Consider the following 22,314-nt stretch of genomic DNA (forward strand, 5'->3'; position numbering starts at 1 on the left):
TGGGCCCAGGCTTGTACCTTTGTAAGCTTGGAGCTGATCCCATAGGAACAGAGGTGTGTGAAGGAGTGTCCCTTCTGCTGGGTGGCTTCTGCATTCTTCATCTCTGGGCTGCCACTTTGTCTGCCCTCAGCATGCAATGCCCCTGCTCTTTCAAAACCCCCACTAGCCTCACTCCCACTCAAGAGGCAAAGACTGCAGCTGCTAGCTCTCCCAGCATCCCTTGCAGCTGAAGGCAGGCCCAGAACCCGACACAGTCAATCAGATGTGTCCCATGTCTTTAACTTAGAGGCCTTTGCACAAGGAAGTGCGCCTTGGAGACGCACCTGTGCTGAGGGCGGGGCCATGGGCACCTCCCTTTGGATGCAGGGCTGCTGTGCTTCAGGGGCTGCTCTGGGGCCCTGCTCCAAGGTGTGAGTGGCGCCCAGTGCTGCCCGTGCCCCGTGTGGTCTGCAGGGGGCCCCTCCCGTGGCCTGACTTTCGCTGCTCCTGCCTGCGTGGCCTGCAACCCTGGGTCTTCAGTTTCCTAACATCCTCGTGAGTCCTCTTTGGCTGCTGTCAGCCAGAGTCAGGGTCGGAAGGTTGCAAAGAAGAACGCTGACCCATGTGGTTATCAGCTCAAACACCCTCTCCTAGATGGGTGTCAGCCACCAGCCGGCTGAGGCGGGGTAGCGCTGGATAGGGGAGAGCCGGGTGAGAGCGTGTGACCTCATGGTCAGGGTTGCTCCATGGGTGGGGCCACTCTGAGCTCCACCCACGCACTGGGGACTCAGCTGAGCGTCAGGGCTGTGGGCCGTCCAGTTCACCTGGGGAAGAGAGACATGATTCAGCAAACAAATGATTAAACGAGGACACCTGGCTTCAGGCGATTCCCACTGTGTTGTAGGCAAGTTCCTGGTGAGGCTGTCTCTGCAGGCATGCAGAAGGCCAGGGAAGCGGAGATGATGATGATGGTGATGATGATGGCTGGGGGAGAGGGCAACTGCACTGGGGAAGTCCTTGAAGACCTTAGGCAGCTGGCGCCCACACAGGAACTGGGCTGGCTGGGTGGCCAGCGGTGTAGTGGGTCGTAGTTTGGGGAAAAAGTGGTTCCTACCACATAGCGTCCACCTCATTTGAAGCCACTAGTCAGTCCCACCGCATCAGACACCTCTGAGCGGGTCGGACCACACACCCTTTTGCAAATACAATCTCCCTGTCACGTTGTAGGGTGCAGCTCGGGCAGGGCAGTGCCCCAGCCCTTTCCTCTGCACGTGCCTTCCCTGTGGCACTGATTGCGGCTCCAAGCCCCTCTCCCAGGGTGGGCACTTCGGGCTTCCGTGCACGAAGCTCTGGGGGCAGCCCACCCCCTGCCCACAGCACCCACGGCCCCTGCCCCATGCAACCCCGTCCTCCTGCCGGGCTTACCTTGCACGTGGATGAGAAGCTTCACAGAACAAGGGGCCAGATTGGAGGGCCAGGTACCACTCGGCCACTTTGTGAGTCTCTTGTGGAAGCACGCACCTGCCCCTCCTCCCATCCCTGTCCTGCCCCCAGCTCAGAGTGATGCCCAGGTTAACCAACAGCCAGCCCCGCAGGTGTGAACTCCCCGTGAACACGAGGAGTGTTCTCAGTGTCCGTCAGGAACAGCGTGGATGTGTGGATGGTGACCACAGAAGCTGAGTGTGGGGGCAGGGTCCCCAAAGATGTGAGACTAAGCGGAGCTCCGTGGGCCGAGGGACACGTGTCCAAATCACCACAGAGAAGGGTGCCAGGTGACGTGGAGGTGAAAGGTGTGCAGCTGTGGGACAGTGTGCGTGTCCCCATCTACTTCCCCTACGATACAGAGAAGGCTGCAAACATCTGCCCACATGTTTGCTGAAGCCACGAAGCCACGGCCACACACTCCTCCACCTGGGAGCCGTCGTGGTGTGCTCTCCTGGCCGCCTATGGAGAGGTTGCTCTCAGCTCTTCTCAGGACCTCCTCGCTGCAGCCTTGGCCTCTGCAGCAGGGCCGGGGCTGCTCTGCATGTCACCCCAAGCCCACCCTGGGGGGAACGGGCGGGCCCAACTGGGCAGCAGTTAAACAGAAGTCAGCAGGCCGCACCCCAGACAACACTGGGGCCCAAAGCGGGCAGGGAGGGGCAGCCCTCTCTCTGTTGCTGTCCGACTTGAGTATGGGGACCCCAGTACCCTACGGGACGACCCAACCCCCAGCAGCGAGGACTGCGGCCTGGGTGAAAGCGCCCTGCACACTCCGGGTGCAAGCGGACGCAGTGCCTGTGTGTGGAATGGGAGTCTGCCTCTCGGAGCAGAAATTGCTGTCCACAGTCCCCCGGGTGCTGGGGGTGCAGACTACGCAGGTGGTCCCCGAAGCCCAAGCCCCAGCCCACCGCTCTGTGGCTAGAGAAAACTCACTCACTCGGACTTCTGCAAACAGCCGGCCTGAAACGACGTCATGAAAAGAAATACACCTGGAAACACGCTGCCTTCGTACAGTAGCCTTTTTAACACCCGGCTGCCGCGCCCGCCCTGTGGCCAGCGCTCCTTGAGGAAACACGGTGTTTCCACTGCTGGGGGGCCCCACGGTGACCGAGCAGGACGAAGCAAGCACACCCACCACGTTGTCTAATATCAAAATAGAGCAATTTATTCCAGACACTGAATATGATCTGCTGATTCTCTCTGGAAACAAATGAGCTACGACACACGAGGTGATTCTTTCTGTCGGCGCGCGGGGCGTGAGGGGGACAGAACGGGGCCGACGTGGCCGGGGTGGGGTCGGAGGTGGGGACGGGCAAGGACACCTGGCCGGCGCGTCTGACACAGACAATAAAAACCGCAGGAGCCAGAATCCAACACCTCGGTGAGTGACGGGAGAGACATTTCTGCACTGGACAAGAATCACGACTTCAAAAAAAAAAAAAAAAAAAAAAAAGAGGGTGGAACAGGTTTCAAAGGAGGAGCGTAATGGGAACAAAGCAGACCCTTGCGTTTGTCAAAGTGCACTTCGCCCGGCTCCGGGACCTGGGCCACAAGGGAGGGCAAGGCCCTGGGGGCGCGCGGGGGGCCTCCCCTTGGCCGCACGCCGTGTGCAGAGCGAGCTGCGAGTCCCTTCCAGCCGAACGACGACAGCTCTGAGGCTTGGCCCGCGACGCCTGCTCTCAGCATCCAGCTCCGGTCTGGTCGCGTGAGCATCCCGCACGCAGCCGCGCGGTCGGACACGAGGACAGTCATGGTACCCGCGGGCGGCTGGGTGTCAAAGGTGAACCGACTTTCTGGAGTCGAGTCAGCGTGGCAGGCGGTCGCCGTGTCCGGGACAGGGTGGGGCCCGAGTGGCGTGGGTGCGTTCTCGCCCTGGTCCCCTAGGGCCGGGCACGCTGTGCTGTGATGCCCAGCTGCTGGTAAAGCTGCGGACGCGGGCAGTCTGCCCTCACCCTGCCAGGTCCCCCGCTGTGCACGGCTCCAGCCCGTGCGCTGCGGGGCCTCCCGCCCTCAGTTCCCAACTCTCCACCGCCACTGGGTGCAGACATACCAACAGGGCCCGCACCCGCAAGACCCTGGCTCTGGGCTTTCACGTGAGGCTTGTCTCATGCCGACCGCCCCGCGCTGGGGAGCACGTTTCTGTTCGGGGACGGGTCGGGATGCCGTTCGCCTGCTGCTCCAAAGGCTGCGCCCCGAACCCGTGATGTCTCGGGGTAGGAAATGTCTGCAGCAGCCGGGGGACCGGCGGCCCTCCAAGGTGGGAGTGCAGGGAACCTGGACCTTCGCCGTGAGCCAGGACTCGGCCCGCACCGTCCACAGGGCGTGCTCGGGCCTCCCCTGGGTCCGACTCCAGCGGTGTGCGTACGCATGGGGCGTCCAGTACGGCTGCGCGCAGGGGCGCCCACGTGGCAGCTGGTGCCGGCACATTCCACGGCTGTCGAACACGCTTGCCCACCCTGCCAGGCGATCTGCGGCTCCCCAGATGGATGCCGCGCTCCGAACAAGGTCCCATCCGGAAGCTGGGGCGCACGCGTCTGCGCCCTGCACCCAGCCTGGCTGCCTTCCCATCCCTCGCCTCCCGCACAGGAAACCTATGGGCCTTCCCCACAGCTCATTTCAAAAATAGCTCAGCGCGGGCTCATGACCCAAGGTCACCTGATCCAAGGAAAGGAAACTCCTGTAGGACCAGAGCCATGTTTAATTGTTGAAAACCAGTAAAAAGATTCATTGTTAGAAGAAAGAAAATCTTGTCTCGTGGCAGAGAAAGGACAGATGGACACAGTGGAATTGAGCGGCGACGTTCTTCACCTTTAGGACTGAAGGCCCTTCCTTCCCTGTGTGTTTACATCGCTGTCCAGCCAGGTGAGACCCCGCAGCCGTCGGTCACCTGGGCAGGGACCTTCCCTGTGAATGAGGTGCTACCAGCCCGCGACAGAGCCAAGCTGCCCATCTCGATGGCTTGCTCAACACCGTCTGGTTTGGGGTGTGCCCCCGGGGTCACAGTGCAACCTTCATTCCCCTCCTGCAGCACAAAGGTAGACACGCTGAGAGATGCCACTCTGCCTCCAGCCCAGAGTGGGGACTTGTCGCTGTGGCCAGATTGCCCCGCTGCCGCCCACAGGGTCCGCCTCCCAGCCAGCATCCCGCCCCCGCCCGCCACACAGCCGAAGGCAATGGGACTCGCTCCCTCACACCCTGCCTGTCTTCCTAGAATATTTTTAAAATATGAAACCGCACAAAGCTATGTCTGATGGCCATTTCAGGACTTTAAAATTGTTTTAACATAAAAATATTTTTTTTCCAAAAATACTCCAGGCTCTTTCTTATAAGTCATTTTTTTTTCTCCTGTAAAAAGTCCCCCTGCCCTGCCTTCTTCCTTTAATAAAGCACTTACTACGCGCTGGAAGTGCCCGTGTACCTAAGATCTGTAGTAACCATGATAAGGGGCGGAGAGCCCGGGAGAGAGGGGCTGGGGAGGGAAGGGGCAACAAAGCTGTCCCGCAAACGTCATCGCGTCCCCAAGGCTGCAAACCAAGACCCACTGCAAGGTGGAGGGGAGGGGCACGGGCAGGGAGGGCGAACCGCGGAAACCGGCCCCATGGCGGAGGCAGGCCCGGAGAACAGGACTCCTGCCCTCAGAAAAGCGCCCCCGACACTGAAGGTTCTAGGAGACAGGCCGAGTCAGGATCACAAAGCCGCGCATTTCACCAGCACAGACTGGTCTTCAAATACCCTTCCCGACAGCAGCGGAGCGTCCGAAGGGTTCTGGCGAAAACACAGCCCCGGAGATCTTTTCCACCCCCTCCTGGTTTATCACAGCATTTTTCTTTTTTTCCTTCTGTTTTTTTTTGGCACAGCTTTCCCGCCCCCCACTCCCGTCTCAGCCATGAGCCCATCTGGGTAGGGACCAAACCACACCCTGTCTGGCTGGTGGCTGTGCATCCCAGGTGGACCCCACGCTGCCCCTCTGATAGGACTGTGTGTGTGTGTGTGTGTGTGTGTGTGTGTGTTTCCAAGGTCTCGGTGAGGACTACGGAAAAAGAGAGGCTCCGTGGCCGGGGATGAGCTGATTTGCAAGTCCACGCCGACACGCCTCGGCCGCGCAGTTCTGAGGCTGCCAGGGTGGAGTCTGAAGGCTGCCGCCACCCCCCACGCTAACTGCTGGTCCACTGGGATTCGCTTCTGCTCTCCGCCACGCTTCTGGCCTACTTTCGCAGATCCAGAACGCACACCTGAGGGGGAGGAGAGAGCCATGTGATCTCTGGAGACAACACAAAAATGGCTTCAGAGCCCGGGCTGGCAGTTACACAGCCCAGGGACCAAGTCAGGCCCACCCGCTGTGTTTCGTAAATAAAGTTTTATCGATACACAGCCACAGGTTCAGAGAAGCTCCAACAAAAGGCTAAGGGCTGAGTATCTGAACGACCCACCCTGAGGAAATAGCACAGAGTCAGGTCAGGGGCAATGCTGGGAAGAGAGGAGGTGGCAGTGGCCACTGGTGTCACAGCGCCACCTGGTGGCAGGGCCGATGAGAACCCCAGAGCGAGCACATGGCCTTTGGGAACCTGTGGGAGCTTCAGCGACCCTCGGCCAGCCCTCCCATGGCCCCGGCACCAGCTGCACCGCATTCCCCTTTCCGCCCCCAGCCTCCACCCCCAGCAAACCGTGGGTGCTGCTTACAGAGCCGTCGGACGCACTGGCGCCCACTTTGTCCCCGCGGGCATTCCAGCACACCTCGAAGATGCCGCCGGTGCCTCGGTAGCTGTGGACCAGGCTTCCACTCTGCAAAGCAAAGCAAACGCATCACGAACGTGGGCGGAAGGGCTCTCATCCGCCCCCAACACGCCATCGTGGCAGTCCTCAAACACACAGGAGGGAAAAGGACTTCCACTGCACGCTGCGGGCTGCGGAAACAGCCCCTCGCACTGCCTACCACGTGCGGGAAACTGTCTGGGGGGTGCACGCCTCCCGTGCCCGGCCAAAGGCTGATGGCGGTGAGCGCCCTGAGGTGGCGGGAACCGGGAAGGGTCTGAGTCGACAATAGTACGTTTTCCCCTATTTACAGAGGGCACCCGCCTCACTGAGCATTCCAGTGAGCGTCGTCTCCGAGAGACTGGCAATTTAGGAACAAGGCGTGAAATAACTGGAGGTGCTTTTGACACAGCCGGTGGGACCTCCTGTCACTTTTGCAAGACGTCGCTGTAGAAATCCACCCATCACTAGTTCCAGCGAGCGCTCCCTCAACAGCAAGTCTTGCGCATTCTTCCTGGGATGCGCTTCCCGGGTGGCCTGTTGGCTTGGAGAAGGCTGGTACCGTGTTGGGCCGCCATCGCCTTTCCGTGTCCACAAGGGCGACTTTAGTACCAGGGAGGCGGACCCGGGGAAGCCCCAACTCTCTGCACCGCCTCCTGGCAGTTGCCTCGGCTCCTGCACCACCCAGCCTTGCCACCAGGGGGCGAGCACTCGACGCAGTGCACCTGACCACGCATCAGGAGGGGGCACTGCAGGAAGAGGGGGGACGGCAGCCATTGGGCCCACCCGAGATCATGCAAAACGGGTCCTGGCCGTTTGCAATGGCCTCGACCATTTCTCCTCCATCGGTGGCCACGCTTGCTCAAATGCCATCCCGGCGAAGAACAGCCTAATACCGACTCACCCTTTGCTGCCCAGACGTAAAACAGCTTCAGCAGAAAAACCTGAATGACCTGACAACGCAGCCACCATTCCCTGGACCCTCCGATCTGCTGCCTGATGGCGAGCGGAGGAGATCAGGGCGGGCCTTGCCCGTTGACTGGCCCCTCGAGAGGTTCCGCCACCTCTGCCCCCTTGGTAGGCCCACAGGCTCTCTGTAGGTAGGAAGACTGAGTTACACTTTTCCACCACCAGAGCTTGTGCCTGAAAAATGGATGAGGCAGGTACAGAGCCTTGTGCGAGGGACTCAGGAAAAGGAGAAAACGGGGGCCGCCCCTGCGGGAAAGACCCCCGGCCCAGGGGGAGCACAAGGCACGCAGCTTTAGGCCTGCGGTCCCCCAGGACAGCCGACTGGTGCCCAGTCTCCACCCGAGCGACTCCTGCCTCAGCACACACGCCCCCGCTGCTGCTTCGAGCCTGGGCACCGAGTCGTGACGTGGCGTGTCCTTTCGGAACGGAAGCCGGGGATTACCTGTGTGTTCCAGATATGCACGCACTTGTCGAAGGAGCCGCTGGCCAGGTACTTGCCGTCGGGGCTGAAGGCGACGCTGTAGACGGGCTCCTGGTGCTTGGTGAGCGTGTGGACGCACACGCCGCGCTCCACGTCCCAGAGCCGCACCGTGGAGTCGAAGGAGGCGCTGCAGGGGTGGGACGAGGCGTCACCACAGAAACGCTGCGGTCTCTCCCCGTCCCCAGGACGTCTCAGCACCCGGCGCCCGTGTTCCCTTTCACAGCTCTGATGTTTCCGAGACTGTGTGATAAACTGGCTGGCTCTGTCCCGCCTACGTTGTGCCTCAGCACACTGACCGCAAGCCACAGGTACAAAACCAACCCTTCCTTCCATCCCTCCCTCTTTCCTTCCTTCCTTTTCGGTGCTGTTGCTGGGGAAACGTTCACTGGTGTCTCTGTTTCCCATAGATGCGGACCATAGACGTGTCTGGGGAGTATTTACTGCGTTTTCGAAAAGGCTCTCGTAACGGAAAACAACATTTATTGTTGCCAACCACGGCATTTGGAAACGTAGAAGATCAACGGAATAAAAGTACTTATGCAAAGGGAATTAAAACACAATCACGGGCAAACATGCAGCCACGCATCCAACTGTTCGCACGTAGAGAAGAGTGCCCGTTACACAGCCGTTACTTGGCCTTCTTCCCCCCCCGTGTGGACATGCTGGGCACTGCTACGTCTGTCCCTACTCGTGGCCCAAAAGGACAGTGAACAGATTGGGAGCCACCTGACACAAAGGCACCTTCCAGGGCATTTACGTGGATTTTCGGGCGACTTGAAATAGGGGGACGGGGGCCTTTGTGGTTTTGGATTCAGCCTCTCAGCGGCTGCAGGGATGCCCTCTTCCCAGTGTTTTCGAGAAACGGCCTTGGGTCGGGCACTCTGAGGAACAAGAGTCCTATTTGACAGAACTGTGCCACCTGTCCCTACCATTCCTGTCTCTGCTGCCACCCAGAACCAACCCACAGCGGCTTCCAGGGAATGCGACATTCCTCCCAAATCCCGTCTTTGCCAGCTGAACACTCACTCACGCATCTCTGCATCAGCGACTCCAGACCCCTAAGCACCCCGGCATTCAGCTTCAGACTCCCTCTAGCTAATTTTTCTTAACGGTCTTATTAAAACACAGGACTCAGCGTGGAACGTTATGTCCTGAAAGGGAGCACGGGGACGAGACAATTCCGTGGACTGCAGCCTGACGTGGCACGTTTGGGGGCAGGCCAGCGAGGCCATGCACAACCGGTCTTCCCAGTTCTGGGAAGAGGTGGACAGACTAGCCTTCCCACGCCCTCCAATGCTGGTGCCTTCGGGGCTTCGCTGCACAAGGGGTTTGGCTGGACCTGCTACACCTGGGGACCCTCGACTGCCACTCAGTATCCTTGCCTCCTAGGGCTGGGAGTGGCCCCGGTACACGCTGCACTCTTGTTTCCTTTCTCTGCTGTAAAAAGAACCTTCACAAAACAGCTTGCTGGGAGCCTAGACGTGTGACCCGCCCTCCTACCAGCCTGGTGGGTACAGGGTGCTTAGGCCTGGGTGGGAGTCACCCGACAGAGCTCCATCTGGTGGGCCCCTCCAAGGGGAGCGGTTCTTTGCACGGTTTGGAAGGGTGTGAGCACACTCACAACAGCCCTCGGCAGGAACGTCACTTCCCCTGACACCAGGAACTGCTGGCCGTTTCTTTTCCTTTCGGTAAGAGTGGCACTTCCTGGCTGCAACTAGTACAGAAGTACTTTTCCCTTCCCTTTTTCTGGGGGCCTGGGCCGCCCCCGCTTACCTGGCCAGCATGATGTTGGAGTTCGGGTTGCTGGTGGCCGGCCCGGTGGGACTCCACTTTATGGTGTATATCTCTTTGCTGTGGGCTTGAAGGTCGTGGACACACGGATCCTGCTTCATGCTCCAGATCTACGGGACACACGGGGAACAACTCGAGCACACGCCGCTTCCGGGCTGCGAGGGGCTCGACCGACACCAGTCATTCTGTGAGCGTGTGTGAGGTCTTCGGCCCTTGGGAAGTGACTGGTGGCTTGCTGCCCAGGCAGAGGGGTGGGCAACATCCTGGGGGGGCGTCAGTGGGGGGGCCAGGGGAAGGGGAGGCTCTCAGCACGCCCCTCGGCTCATCAGCAGTTGGCAACCAGTTGAGGGCGAGCCCTGGCATGGCCACGGGGAAAACGTGTAGTGGAAGGCAGCATTCGTGACAAAGTTGCCAGCCAGGGCAGCGGCAAGCGTCACACCTGCGCTGAGCACACGGGGTTGTGTAGATGGAGCTGCCCACCCTCCAGACCCCGTTACCTTCAGCGTCATGTCGTCTGAACAGGACGCTAGCAACATTCCGGAAGGGTCCCACTTGATTGCATTGACCTCATTCTGAAAGAGAGCGGGGGGTTTTAAAAAGAAGTAAAGGCCCCCCCACAGGGATCTATCAACTGGCACAGACAGCCAGGGTGTATTTTACTGTCCAATAAAAATATTTTTTGAAAAGGAAAAAAAATTTTTTTAAAAAGAAATAAAGGCCTGTGAGTAGGTACCACAGCTGTCCAGCAGGGGGCAGGAGCGCTCCGTCGTCCCTACAGAGTCTATTCCCAGTTACCCTGGGTATACAGGGACCACCACCGTGGGACCCACCCATTTCCCTCCTTTTCTTACTCTGCCTTTCTCACTTGTATAAACACACGGCCGTATGCCATGCAAAACCAGCCCCCCTCGTCCACCCTGGTCCAAGAGAACAATCACAACGAGGGAGCCAATGAACCCCCACACAGGAAGTGCAGCACAGAAAACCACCAGGACTGCCGTTTTGAAACTGACATTGGAAGTCACTTCTGATGTCTCTGTGTCTCTAAATTCCTACAAGACAGCTGTTTTTAGTGATGACTGAAGGGGGGCAGGGAAGTACAGAGATAAAACGTCCCACGTACAACGCAGGCTACTCAGGCTGGAGGCAACGAGAGAGAAAGCAGCACACACAGGCCGCCCCTAGTGCACAAGGGAAACGAGATGCAAGGTGGGGCCAGCGAGCTGGCATGCGGAGCGAGGGAGGAAGGTGACAGGACCTTCTTGTAGGGTCCCATGTGCCCAGGACAGGGCACACGAATCCCCCGCTCCACATGCTTGGGCTTGAAGGCTAAAGTCCATGGTCACGGTGCTGTCTAAGGACACTGGGCTTCGAAGGCTACGAAGAGGGGAAGTGACGGGGCCACATCTGTGTTCCGGGTGGTACCAAGGGCACAGGGCCCAAGAACAAGGGAGGAAGGCAGCGGGAGTCCAGGCATGAGGCCCCTGGGCGAGGGAGGGGGCGGTGAAGGGCTAGGACCAGAGGGCGTGTTAGTGTGAGTGTGAGTGTATGCACACGCACAGGCATGAGGAAGGAGATCAGAGAGGACACCCTGGGGTCCGACAACATGGCAACAGGAGACAGGCTCAGCCAGGACACGGCCACTTGCGTGGCTCTGGCCCCAACTGTACAGAGAAGGGCCCATGAAGGCGGAGAGGGTCCCCACAGACGGCCTCCAGCCGAACGCCTTTAACCCTCCAGGGGGGAGGCAAGTCCTTTCTGAGAGTGGAGTTCTCTCTCTCTCTTTCTCTCTGCAACACAACCCGAGTCTCAATTCCCAGAAAGCATCTGGAAACAGCTTGTAGGTCGTGGGGAAAAAAACCCCAAATGCATCAACCTCCCAGTCTTGTGCAGAAAGCTGAGCTGCAGACACACCCGTTACAGAGCCGGGTGGAGGGAGGGAAGCAAGGCTGTGCGTGGGACAGCTGGAGGTCCCAAAGACTTCTTGTTCTTTTTCTGGCGCAATCCCTTCCCCTTTCTCACCCAGCCCTGCAACCCCACAAAGACCTGTAGGAAAAGCACAGGGACAGACCCGTGTTAGAGCAGAAACATGTTCGGGCCGGGAGAGTAAGGGGAAGACTGTGTACGGCCACAGCGGGACGTCAGCGGGACAACGTGTGGCTTCCTTGCAGACGCAGGGAGCAGGGGCACAGAGCTGGAAAAGGGGGAACGGGCAGGTGCTGATGACGCCGGAATTCACGTCTGTTTGTGATAGCGGGGCTGCGAGAGTCCAAGGCCGGGGGCGTGGCCGGTGTGGGACGCTCACACCCAGCAGGACACCCGGGAGCACTGAGGTTTGGGGGGTCTCAGGCAGACCGGCATGTGCTCTAGCAGGGCCACAGGGAGCCCTGGCTGCCACACTCGGGAACGGATGAGCAGGCTGCTGGTGCCTGAACTCCCTGCAGTGAATGGTGACATCTCCCACCAAACTGAGGAAAACCGGCTGCTTCTAGGATCTGTCGTGAGCTTCCTTGGCCTGATTTCCGCACTCTCCCATCTGCTGTTTAACCCATCGTGAACGTTTCATTTCAGACATACCTCTCAGTCCTCCGATTTCCCCTGGACTTGTTTTTAACAATGCAGTTTTCCTTCGTGTGCAGATATTCTCCATCTGTTCACTCGTTACAAGCATCCTTTCCTTTACATCCTCATACATTTGCCCAACAGCTACTTTAAGTCTTTCCTGCAAAGTCCATCACCTGGCTCATCTCAGTTTGTTTTTTCTCCACTGACCATAACTGGACTAATCTAACCCCCTGACCTAGTAGTGGGTTGGCCAAAAAGTCTGTTACCTTTTTTGTTGTAAAATAAAAGCCACATTTTCATTTTCACCGATGATGTGACTGAGTTGGGTATCTTGAATGGGTTGCCTACCTCCTGCTATTGGCTTTTAGCAGTCAGAGGCCAGGGGTGCTGCTAAACATCTTCCAACGCCTGACAGCCCCACAGCAGAGAATCATTTGGCCAAAACGTCAACAGTACCAAGAAACTTCGCAAACCACTTCTGACTCGTTCGATCAGCCACAGCACCTTCTCTGCACACGGCACACGTCTTTTCGTGTGTTTCGGTTGTGCTTTTACCTTCCTTGAAATAATAAAGGATAATATGCCACAAGTGTTGCCTATTTTCTTCCACCATCAATATTAAAACGGCTACACAAAAATTCACCCATGTTGATGTCTTTTTAAAAATGCTTGCTGATACGTCAGCTGTCACAACACAATCTAACACAAATGTTGTGACTGTAATTAAAGACACTAAGCACAACGAGACCCTCTGTACAGAAAAAGCAAAGGAACTTTTTGGCCAACGCGACACCACAGGCCAAGCAGCGAAGGCTGCTGGAGAAGCGGCCTACAGTCACAGCGCCGTCTGATCGCAGGCACCTGGGGGACAGCTCCTGGCTCCAGTTCACACGCCTGGGCCTCGCACTTACTGTGTGTCCTTGGAAGGTTTTCACGGGGCGGTCACAGCTGAGCCGGCAGACGTGGATGCACATGTCGGTGCTGCAGGAGGCGAAGGTGGTGTTGTTCTGCCAGTCCACGTCCAGGGCGGGGGCTGCGGGCGGGACACAGCGGGGCGTCGGCACGGACTGGCTGTACACCGAGCTCCCGGCTGGTTTACAACAACTAAAGGCACAGTCAGGAGGCCTCATCTCGGCCCTGGCTGGTGCAGCTCAGTGGATGGAGCAGTGGACTGTGAACCAAAGGGTCATCGGTTCGATTCCCCATCAGGGCACATGCCTGGGTCCCGCGCGGGCCAGGTCCCCAGTAGGGGGTGCGCCAGAGGCAACCACACATTGCTGTTTCTCTCCCTCCCTTTCCCCTTCTTTCTACAAGAAAACAAATAAAAAAGATCCATCGTTCCCAGTGTGAACACAGCCTCCTCCCGTGAGAGACGTCTCCCCCCACGTTCGGTCGGAGGGATGAGCAGTCTGGAGTGACCAGCACAGCCCGGGGTGCCCGTATTTTCAAACTACCAGACAGAAGCAGAAGACTCACCGGAGTGGAACGGGAACTGCTGCTTGGCCTCCCCCGTGTGGGCATCCCAGATGATGGTGGTCTGCGCTCGGCACACAAACACAACCGGTTAGCGCCAGTCCCTGCCCTTCCCACCAGGTTCCCTCTAGAAACACCGACCGGGCAAGACAAGACAGCTGGCCGCCCTTCCCTGCGAACCAGCCTGCGCAACAGAGTGAGAGCGTGAGCCACACAGGGAACTGTTTTCTAGTGAGCCCTCTGAGAGAGAGAAAGTGTTAAAACTACTTTTAGGGACACGTTTTACCTCACTCCAGTGTGGCCGAAATGTTACTGTCCTGACCTGTAACTGAGACCCATCTGTTCCTCATATACATGGTGTTCGGCTTGAAGTCTGGGGGAGCTGGTGTGTTTTATACGTAACGGTCTCCACAGCCACGCATGTTGGTGGCGACTCCACAGACACAGCGGCCGTCACGGGTCGTTGGAAAACTACCAGAATGCGTGGGCATTTTCCCTCCCTGTTACAGGCTGAACAACCTGGAACGCAGCTTCTCTGTGTTCCTGGCACGTCCCAGACGAAACGGGCGTTTCTGCACATTCCCCCGGCTGCCACTCCCAGAACTGGGGAGACGAGGCAGAGCCGGGTAATCGAGGGGCACTGGGGAGAGGCCCCCACGCCGTGATCTAAAAACACGCGGCAAACGGTTGTTCCCCCAGAAAACACGGGAACTCGTGAGTTCTTGTGGGCCAGGCACAGCTCAGTGAGTGACCTCTGAATCGACGGGGACTTTCAGCTTCGCAGGGACCTGTACACCTCCCGGTCACTGACTACAGAGCTCCTGTTGGAAGGACTGGCTGGAAGCTGGGCTGACTGCAGGCGATTTCAGAGAAAACAGTGCGTATCTCTGAAGCCGGGTCCTCTACGTTTTGGGTCAGCTCTAGGCCGATCAACGTCGTTTGTTCATTTCTTTGGTGGGTCCTACACATGTCTTAATTTACTCACAGACGAATCTGACACTGCAGAGAACGTGTACACTCAGTTCTGATGCAATCTCATATACTACCGTCAGCAACCCTATTAGTTTCTTCATGTTTACATTGGATATGCCCTGGACCGAAGAAAACATGAATTACGCCAGAGCTTTAAAGAATCTGAAACGTATTACCACTTAGCCCCTCTGGGTCAAGCACGCACTCAAGGTTCACGCCAGCATCCCTGTAGATTACGTTTCCTTGCTGGGTGTTGGTTTCTGGAACACTAATATCGTTCTGCTGCAGTTCACCAATAAAGACAGGCAGTGTAAGATGCAAAGGCTAACAACATTTCCAGCGTGCGTCTTCACCGGCCAAACAGCTCGCCACCAGATGCCCAAAGTCGACAACCGGGTAGGAAAACAGAGAGAAATACAAGAAACAGTGCTGGGCGATGAGGAGCTGAGGGTTGCAAGGACTCTCCAGAATGCTGAGACAGGGCCGTGAGTCCGCGCTGGATCGGGGCCCGACTTCCACCCCTGGTCCACTCTGCACCAGCACGTCCCTAGGCAGGCCAGTGGGCTCTGTCACCCGGGACCCGCGCTCTCTGTGCCCGTCTCCTCTCTCGGAGCACCGAACGTGCCAACACACACACCGAAGTGCCCGTTAAAGGTCAGTGCTGGCTCGCACCCATTATCTTAGTAACTCCGCCCGCAGCACCGACGACCGGCCACACAAAAGATGTGCTGCGTGTGATTCCTGAACTGCAGCGTTCTGGGGAGGATTCGATGGCCGTTCCACGACAGCCTCCTGTGTGCCGGCCACGGCTTCTCAGCTTTTTATGTGCCAAGTGTGAACGAAGGGTTTATTGCCGTAAAAGAGAGAGAGAGAGAGAGAGATCCAGAATGCACAATCACTGGCCCCGCAGGCTACACTGCAGCGTGGGGCTTGGCAAGCACACTTCTGCCGAGGGCCAGGTGGTGAGTATTTCCGGCTCTGCAGGCTGACCTATGCACCCCAAGCGATGGGGGAGCTCGGTACAAAGGTCGGCAAGGCGGTGTAACGTGTTGACGGTGGGCTATCGACAAACAGGGGCCTCGCAACTAAGAGAACCAACAAACCTACACGAGTCGCCTTGATTTGTTAGGAAGCAGCAGACGGCCTCACAATTCAAAGAAAGCACGGTGTTCTCGAGAGATTCCAAACCAGAGAGCATCCACAGACCAAAGAGGTATTTCAAGGTGACACTTACCTTGTCCACGCCGGCACTCAAAATGTAATTCCCCTTCTTGTTCCACTTCAAGGCAAAGATGGGCCCTTTGTGTTGCCCTAAGGTGCTGGCCAGGTTACCTGGAGCGCAAGCAGACACAACGTGTACGGTGAGTTCCAAGTCAGGGCGCGCCCGCTCCCCGGCCCCACACCCCAGCACCTCTGAAGCGACGTGACCCGAGGGGGCAGCTCACCGTCTTCCGTCCATATCCTTGCAAAGCCGTCGTAGGAACCTGTAGCCAACAGCGTCCCCTCGCTCTGCGGGCCAGAAAAGAGCCAACGACGCAGCTCAGTGGGGCGGGGCTGACAAGGTGGAGAGAACCAACCCCCCAGCACCCCAGGCCAGAATATTCTCCCATCCATCCTCGGTCCCCAGTGAAGAGGCTTATCAAGCTCATCCCACACGCCTCTTAAATTAAAACGCAAGGCGTCACAACCACGGAGAGGGGGGAGCAAGCAAAACATGCCACCATTCACCCCGGCGACGTAACTGAAAACACCATGCGAGAAGTTCTAACGAGGCTCGGGGGACTTTGGTGAGCTCCAGACAACGGGTTTGTGGGTAGAAAAGCACCGAGTTTGCGATGAAAGGAGGAACGTGCCCAAACCCTGAGGACAGTGGGGCAGGCACGAGCAGCTACGAAGAGCGGTGAGTCCCCACGGGGACGTGTCCCCAACACGCACGGCTGAAACACCACCACGCAGATCTCGGCTGCGCTCAGACGTAGGCTGATGCTGGAAGCGAGGAGCCCCCAAACACCCACCAGCTCTCTGCCCAACGCCACCCGCTCAGCGCTCGGAAAGCGATCGACGGGACAGGAGCCCCGCCGGGCGTGTCGGGGAGGCGGCCGCACTCACGTTCCAGTCCAGGGAAGTCACGTCTTTGTTACTGGGCACGTCGTGGCCGCCTTCCCGGATGCAGTGCCGCAGCACCAGCTGCGTGGACGCCCCGTTGCTGTTTTCGTTCAGGTTCCATATCCGAGCCGTCGAATCCCCGGACCTGCAGGATGAAACAGGCCACGCTCGGCTTCCGGTTCACCCCCCGGGTGCGTGTTTTATTCTATTTTATTTGCCCCACCGTGTGACCTGTTTCAGCGCCCGCAGCCTACAGGCAGAGGCCAGGTCATGCTCCGAGGCCACGGTTTGCCCTGGCACGGGCCACTGTGGCAGACCCAGGGGAACAGGCCTGCCATCAATGCACTCCCATGCGTGGTAGCATCCCCCCCCAGCACCTTTGCTGCACGGAGTAATGTCAGGTGCTGCCATCGGCCCCCAGCATGTGGATTTGTCCGCGGTTTGGTTGCAGTTGGAAATACCCAGAGGAGTTCAGCTTGGGGCGCCCCAGGCCCCAGCCTACACGTCTGGGAAGACGGCCCAGGCAGGCGAGAGGGAGAGCGTGCTCCGGGAGGCGGACCCCCAGCCCAACGTCCTTACCCAGAAGCGAGCAGGTCGCTGACAGGGTTCCAGGCACAGATGAACACCTCAGACTCATGGCCCCGCAGCACGGTGGCTTTGCTGGGCGGGATCTCGACGTCCCCGTCTATTTCCATTGGTTTCGAATGGTTATCTGGGGTTGGGAACAGGAGCAGACCCGTGGCTCACCGGCCCGGGGCGAGGTCTCGGCCAGGCAGCTTGGGTTTGCAAACGGCTGCTGTGTCCGACCTGTCACTTCTGGGGACCGGGGCTGCTGCCGTTCAGTAAACATGCGGCCTTCCACAGTACGCGCAGGGAGGGGCACAGCAGGCCTGCAGTCGGGACTCCCCGAAACAGCTTGTTCTCGTGCTGTTTTTCATAGTATCGTACTATTTCCCACGCGCACAACTGCTGACCTACTTTTGCCCCTCTCTGCGTGTGACGCTTATTCCACCCTTGACCGTGGTTACTCTTCGTAAGGCGGTGCAGGCCAACGCCCAACAACCTCTGCAACCAGAGGGGGCCAAGGTGACGGCAGCAAGCTCGTGGCTGCAGCACAGCAGGAGGCCCGTTCTCTCGGTGGGAGGAGGCCTTTCGGGTTCTCTGGGCAAACGTTCGGGCTCCCTGACCTGTCTGCCAGGTGCTTTCGGGCCACCACCTCCCAGGGACGAACCTCGCGGGGATTTGCCAAGAGCAAGTAAGACAGCGCCCGCTCTCTGGGCCTGGCGCCCACTCTGCAACCAGGAGCTCAGCTGTTACGCCAGAATTTGGTGGAAAACCCTCCACGTGGAAGGCTGCGTGACAGGACGGGGCCCCCACAGTGCAACCCGGAACGTCAGAGGGCGATCTCGGGGTGCGTCTCCCTGCCACACACAGTGAGTTCTCCGAGTGGCACCCTTCCTAAAACTGAGGGCGTGTGAGTCGAGGATGTCGTGCAGAAGGAAGGAAGGGCTCCAATGAAAGACAAGGGCGGGAAGCCCTTCTGGCTGAAGGGGACAGAAGCACAACGAAGGGACCCAGAAGAAGCGTGCAGGAGGCAGATGCTGGCAGAGCCTGCGGGACTCACACGACAGAGAGAAAACGCCCCGGGTCCCGGGCCCGCACTCACTTATTGCGTGTGCTCCGTTCTCTTCCCCGTTCACTGTGGCCTCTCCGTTCTTTGGTGGGTTGGGCTGGGACACACTTGCTGGGGTCGCTGTGGCTGCTGTTGCCGCTGTGGCCGCTGCCGCTGCTGCCGCCGCCGCCGCACTGGCCTGCTGCTGAGCGAGCTTCTCCCGGAAAGCCTGCTGCCGCGTCTGTACCACGTCGGGCATCACAGCGTCGATCAGGGACAGGGACTCTATGGGACGGCCATCAAAGACTGTCCCATCCTGGGGAGAAAGCAGGGGATAGCCATCAGCCCGCAGCTGCCCACAGCTCCCCGCACGGCACTTCTGTACTCCAGGGGGATTGGTACGGACGGGCGGGCATGCGGGAGCCAAGGGCATCTGTGGTGGGCCCTGTGGGCAGGCCCGGTGTGGGCGAGCATCCGTGCAGGACGGGGGTGATGAGTGGCGGTCCTCAGGGGGGACCCAGTGACGTGGGGCATTAGGGATACGTGAATGCTTCCACCTTACGTCCCGTAAACAGGGGCTCCCTCATTGGTGTAAAGCCGGCCTGACTTCGCCCGGAGCCCCGTGTAAAAAGAGAGAGGGGCGACGAGCAAACCCACACAGGGGGCCCGTGTCCCCGCCCGCCCGGGCACACATGCACGCACCTCATTGATGCTGATCTCGGCCTCCACATACTGCAGCCCCTTCTGCAAGATGGAGATGAGGGCGGCGGGCGGCACGAGCGTCCCGTTGATGTTGGACTGGCTGATGTGGCTCTCGATACCGAACGTGAACGCCGAGTGCGAAAACCCTGCGGCCACACACAGAAGGCAGGCGGTCAGGCCCGGGCTGCAGGCGGACGGCGCTGTGGCTGCAGGGACCCGACGGTGGCACCAGCCCATCTCAAGCCCGCTTATCCACCGCAGGACGCCCGGTTTCTGACTTGGGGGGAAGCAGCTTCGGGGTGGGCCCGTCTCAGCACTGTTAACAGCGAACGGAGGGCAGAGTGCACCCTGGCTCCGTGCTTCCGAGAGAGGCGGGCCGCGCCAGGCTTTCTCTGGTGCCCCCACCAGTCCTTCCAGAAGCTCAGTGCTTGCGTGTCCTGCTGCCTTAGGCCCAGCGGCGGTGCGCACCGGGCCTGGGCCGCAGCCGGAAGCAGAGTGGCTGCACAGTGCCAGGTGCGGGCATCGCACAGCCCAAGGTCCTAAGAAAACGAGGCTGTTGGGGCCATCGCAAAGGTAGGAGATGCTGCTCCCCCACCACCGCAGCCTGCCCGCATCCACACCGATCACCTGCACAGCAAGCTGCTGATAAACGCCACGCTTAGCCATTCCCAGGGCTCGCTTGGGGGGCGGGGGAGAAATGAAAACACATGCTCGAGGAACGTGAGGGGGGTCTCCACCTGTATGCACAATGCCTGTTTCTGAAACAGAGGCAGCTGGAGAGGGCAGGGAAAGAGGAGCCCCTGGTGGGGGGCGATGTGGGGGGTCCACGGGCAGCAATTGGGAAGCTGCGATGATGCTCCTCAGGGAGAGTCAGGGGACCCCACTGCCGGAGGGCGGGCCGCGCACAAGTCCTCCACACACAGGCACCCTGCAGGGGGCACGATCACCCCCAGGGCCTGGGGACAGCTAGGGGTGCACTGGAACCGGCCATCCTCTGGGGCGAGGGCGTCCCTACGGTGGCTCTGACCTGTCTCACTTTCCACTCTCCACCCATCGGGCAAAGGAGAGGGGACGAGGGGCTCAGGGGGCGGCCCAGGAACCCCGTGCCTGGGACGCTCTGCCCGCCACTGACGGCGGCCCCCCGTGCACAGGCACAGAATAGGGCGATTCCACGAGGCCAGAGCCTTTCAGTCTTTCTCGGCGTTGCCGGCGTGGTGCGGTGACCCCGGGAACCCCATTGCCAAGGTGTCTTTCTGATAAGCATGTTCCCATAGGCCCCGGTTCCCCCTCCCGGTGGGCTGCCTGGGGCCCTGAGGGTCTGTGCCCTGCCTCCCACCCCCAGCCACAGGACCAGACCACCACCTCCATCAGCCAATCAGGGGCTGCAAATGCCCTGCCTGCCTGAGATGCAGCACCATCACCAGCCTGGATCTTTGCAATCAACATACACCCAGGCTCTGCAAGAAAGGAAATGCTCACCAGGTGGGGGTGTTCCTCCGCACAAGGTGTCTGTGCTTCAGGCCGAACCCTTCCCTCTCCTCCCAGTGCACTCTGTGAGCTTCCCATGCCTGATGGGGAAGGATGTTGGCAGCGTCTAGCTTTCTAGACCACGACTCTGCACTCAAGGCTCAGCAGCAGAGGCGCCGCCCACTGCTTCTTCACACAAGTGTCGCTACCCCAAGGAAGGCGGCAGGAGACCCCTGCGAGGCCCTCCCACCACAGGGCCCCTGTGCCCAGCTCTCTGGGGATGTGAGCAAAGACCCTTTCTCAGGGGCAGTGCCTTTTCCTTCTGTTCTCCCTCTCCACCCCTGCCCGGAACCCCTCAGCCTGTGGTCAGCAACAGCCCTGTCCCCAGGTCTCTGCGTGTAACCCACATGCTTTCATCCCTCAGTGCGGTCACTTCCCTCTGGAGAACCCCTTGCCCTTTGTGGTGGACAGTCCTCTTTGTCGGAAACCGGTGTTCCTGCCCTCAGGCTGCTGCGCCTACATCCGAGTCTCTGGCCTTGTCCTCACAGCCGCCTCCTGCCTTCCCTTCCACTCATGTCCTGGCAGGCTGAAAGGACAGCACCCTGGAGCCCCAGGGCCATTCCTTACCCTGCTGGCGTCAGTAAAAGGCCTAGGGGCTGGTACCTGACCTTTGCAGTTATGATAAAACCCACCCCAGTGGCGCCAGCCACCGGCCAGGCATTGCTGGAAAATGTCAGCGATGCAGTCTAGCCCCTGGTTACCTACCCTCCGCAGGCATTGCCTCACGGCCTTCCGTCCTTGCACACGGCACTCCCCGAGAGCCCCCAGGGGAAAGCATAGGCCCCAGCAACAGCCCTGCCTGAGCTGGGTCCTCAGAGCATCGCCCACCCCCCCAGCCTGGTGCGTCAGTCATCTCTCACTGCCCCGCGCCCCCAGGGTGCCGTTGCTACAAGCCCACGCCCACATGGCCCGTAGTGGCCTCCACCTGGTCGGGGCTCTTAGTCTAGAACGGTGGTCTGCGGTCTCACGCAAAGGTGACATGACCCCCAGAGGAAGACATCTGACAATCCCTGCAAATATTTTCGGTTCTCGCCACGGTGGGCGTGCGTGTGAGTGCCTGTTTGCTCGTGCTGTTTGTACTGGCGCCTAGTTGGGCAGTGACCTGCTTACCAGCACTGTGCTCAACATGTGGCAATGCCTGGACAGCCCCCCAGGATGGAGAAGGACCCCGGCCACCATTCCGATAGTGCCAGGTGCAGAAGCCCTGCTGTGGGACCCCCGTTCCTCCACTGAGGCCCAGCCCCCCGCCCTCCACAAAGCCTTCCCTGCTCGGGACAGGTCAGGACCCATCCACCAGTCTCTGCTCTTATCTCTGCAGGGCGAGCAGCATTCCCCTCATTCCTGCGCGTCTCCAAACCTGACCCACGCATGTCAGTTACTGCCTCGATGACGTGGGGCCTGGAAGGCAGGAAGCCCGCTCGGAATGGCCAGCCACCACACAGGGTGCCCCTCCTCCAAAGCACCCCTCCGCGGCCGCCGCCCTCCTTGGGCGCTGCCCCTCCGGGTGCACTAGCTGGCCGGGACCAAACGCGTTAGCTGCCCAGGACCCATCAGAAAGACCGGGGAGACTGATCTAAATAAAGGGTGGGGACCAACGCCATCCCACGGAGTCCTCAGCACCGTCCCCGTCACATAACTAAGGACAAGGACAGAGTCTACGGTGTGGGGACGACTAACAGCAGAGACACGGAGTTCACACAAAGATGACTGTCACACAAGCCACAGTCTCCAAACACCTGAGAGGCTCTCGGCCACATGTGTACACCTGGGTAAGAAACCATGGCATTACTTGGTGATAGTAATGATTATAATAACAATAACACCACAAAGGTAACGATGCTCAGTGCTACGTGTACCAGCCCCTCCCCCCCTTAATCCTCACCCAAGGACAAGTTCTCTGAGT

The 22,314-nt window shown here is 59.3% G+C and overlaps 1 protein-coding gene and 1 non-coding gene across 8 annotated transcripts in view; both read right to left on the bottom strand.

Annotated features, from left to right (window-relative positions):
- Positions 1-5,041: 5,041 nt before the first annotated feature.
- TBL1X (transducin beta like 1 X-linked) overlaps positions 5,042-22,314 on the bottom strand; it is a 119,568-nt gene continuing 102,295 nt past the window's right edge. For 6 of the 7 annotated variants that reach the window (XM_024569968.4, XM_053917017.2, XM_053917015.2 and 3 more), the window contains 13 exons: positions 18,885-19,030; positions 18,237-18,498; positions 17,150-17,282; positions 16,574-16,715; positions 15,910-15,973; positions 15,699-15,796; positions 13,496-13,556; positions 12,931-13,052; positions 9,952-10,026; positions 9,437-9,564; positions 7,625-7,790; positions 6,142-6,243; positions 5,043-5,693 (listed from right to left, as the gene is read on the bottom strand). In XM_024569968.4, coding sequence (XP_024425736.2) covers positions 5,667-5,693; positions 6,142-6,243; positions 7,625-7,790; positions 9,437-9,564; positions 9,952-10,026; positions 12,931-13,052; positions 13,496-13,556; positions 15,699-15,796; positions 15,910-15,973; positions 16,574-16,715; positions 17,150-17,282; positions 18,237-18,498; positions 18,885-19,030 — 1,526 coding nt within the window. In that variant the 3' untranslated portion in view covers positions 5,043-5,666. Of the gene's footprint in view, positions 5,694-6,141; positions 6,244-7,624; positions 7,791-9,436; positions 9,565-9,951; positions 10,027-12,930; positions 13,053-13,495; positions 13,557-15,698; positions 15,797-15,909; positions 15,974-16,573; positions 16,716-17,149; positions 17,283-18,236; positions 18,499-18,884; positions 19,031-22,314 lie in introns of all 7 variants that reach the window. The other variant, XM_045203197.3, reaches the window with a different exon arrangement.
- On the bottom strand, positions 16,791-16,924 carry LOC112313425 (small nucleolar RNA SNORA42/SNORA80 family). Its single transcript, XR_002975697.1, has one exon. It is a non-coding gene; the product is annotated as a small nucleolar RNA SNORA42/SNORA80 family (small nucleolar RNA).

The sequence above is a fragment of the Desmodus rotundus genome, chromosome X (assembly GCF_022682495.2).
Source record: "Desmodus rotundus isolate HL8 chromosome X, HLdesRot8A.1, whole genome shotgun sequence".
In the NCBI taxonomy this organism is placed as follows: Eukaryota; Metazoa; Chordata; class Mammalia; order Chiroptera; family Phyllostomidae; genus Desmodus; species Desmodus rotundus.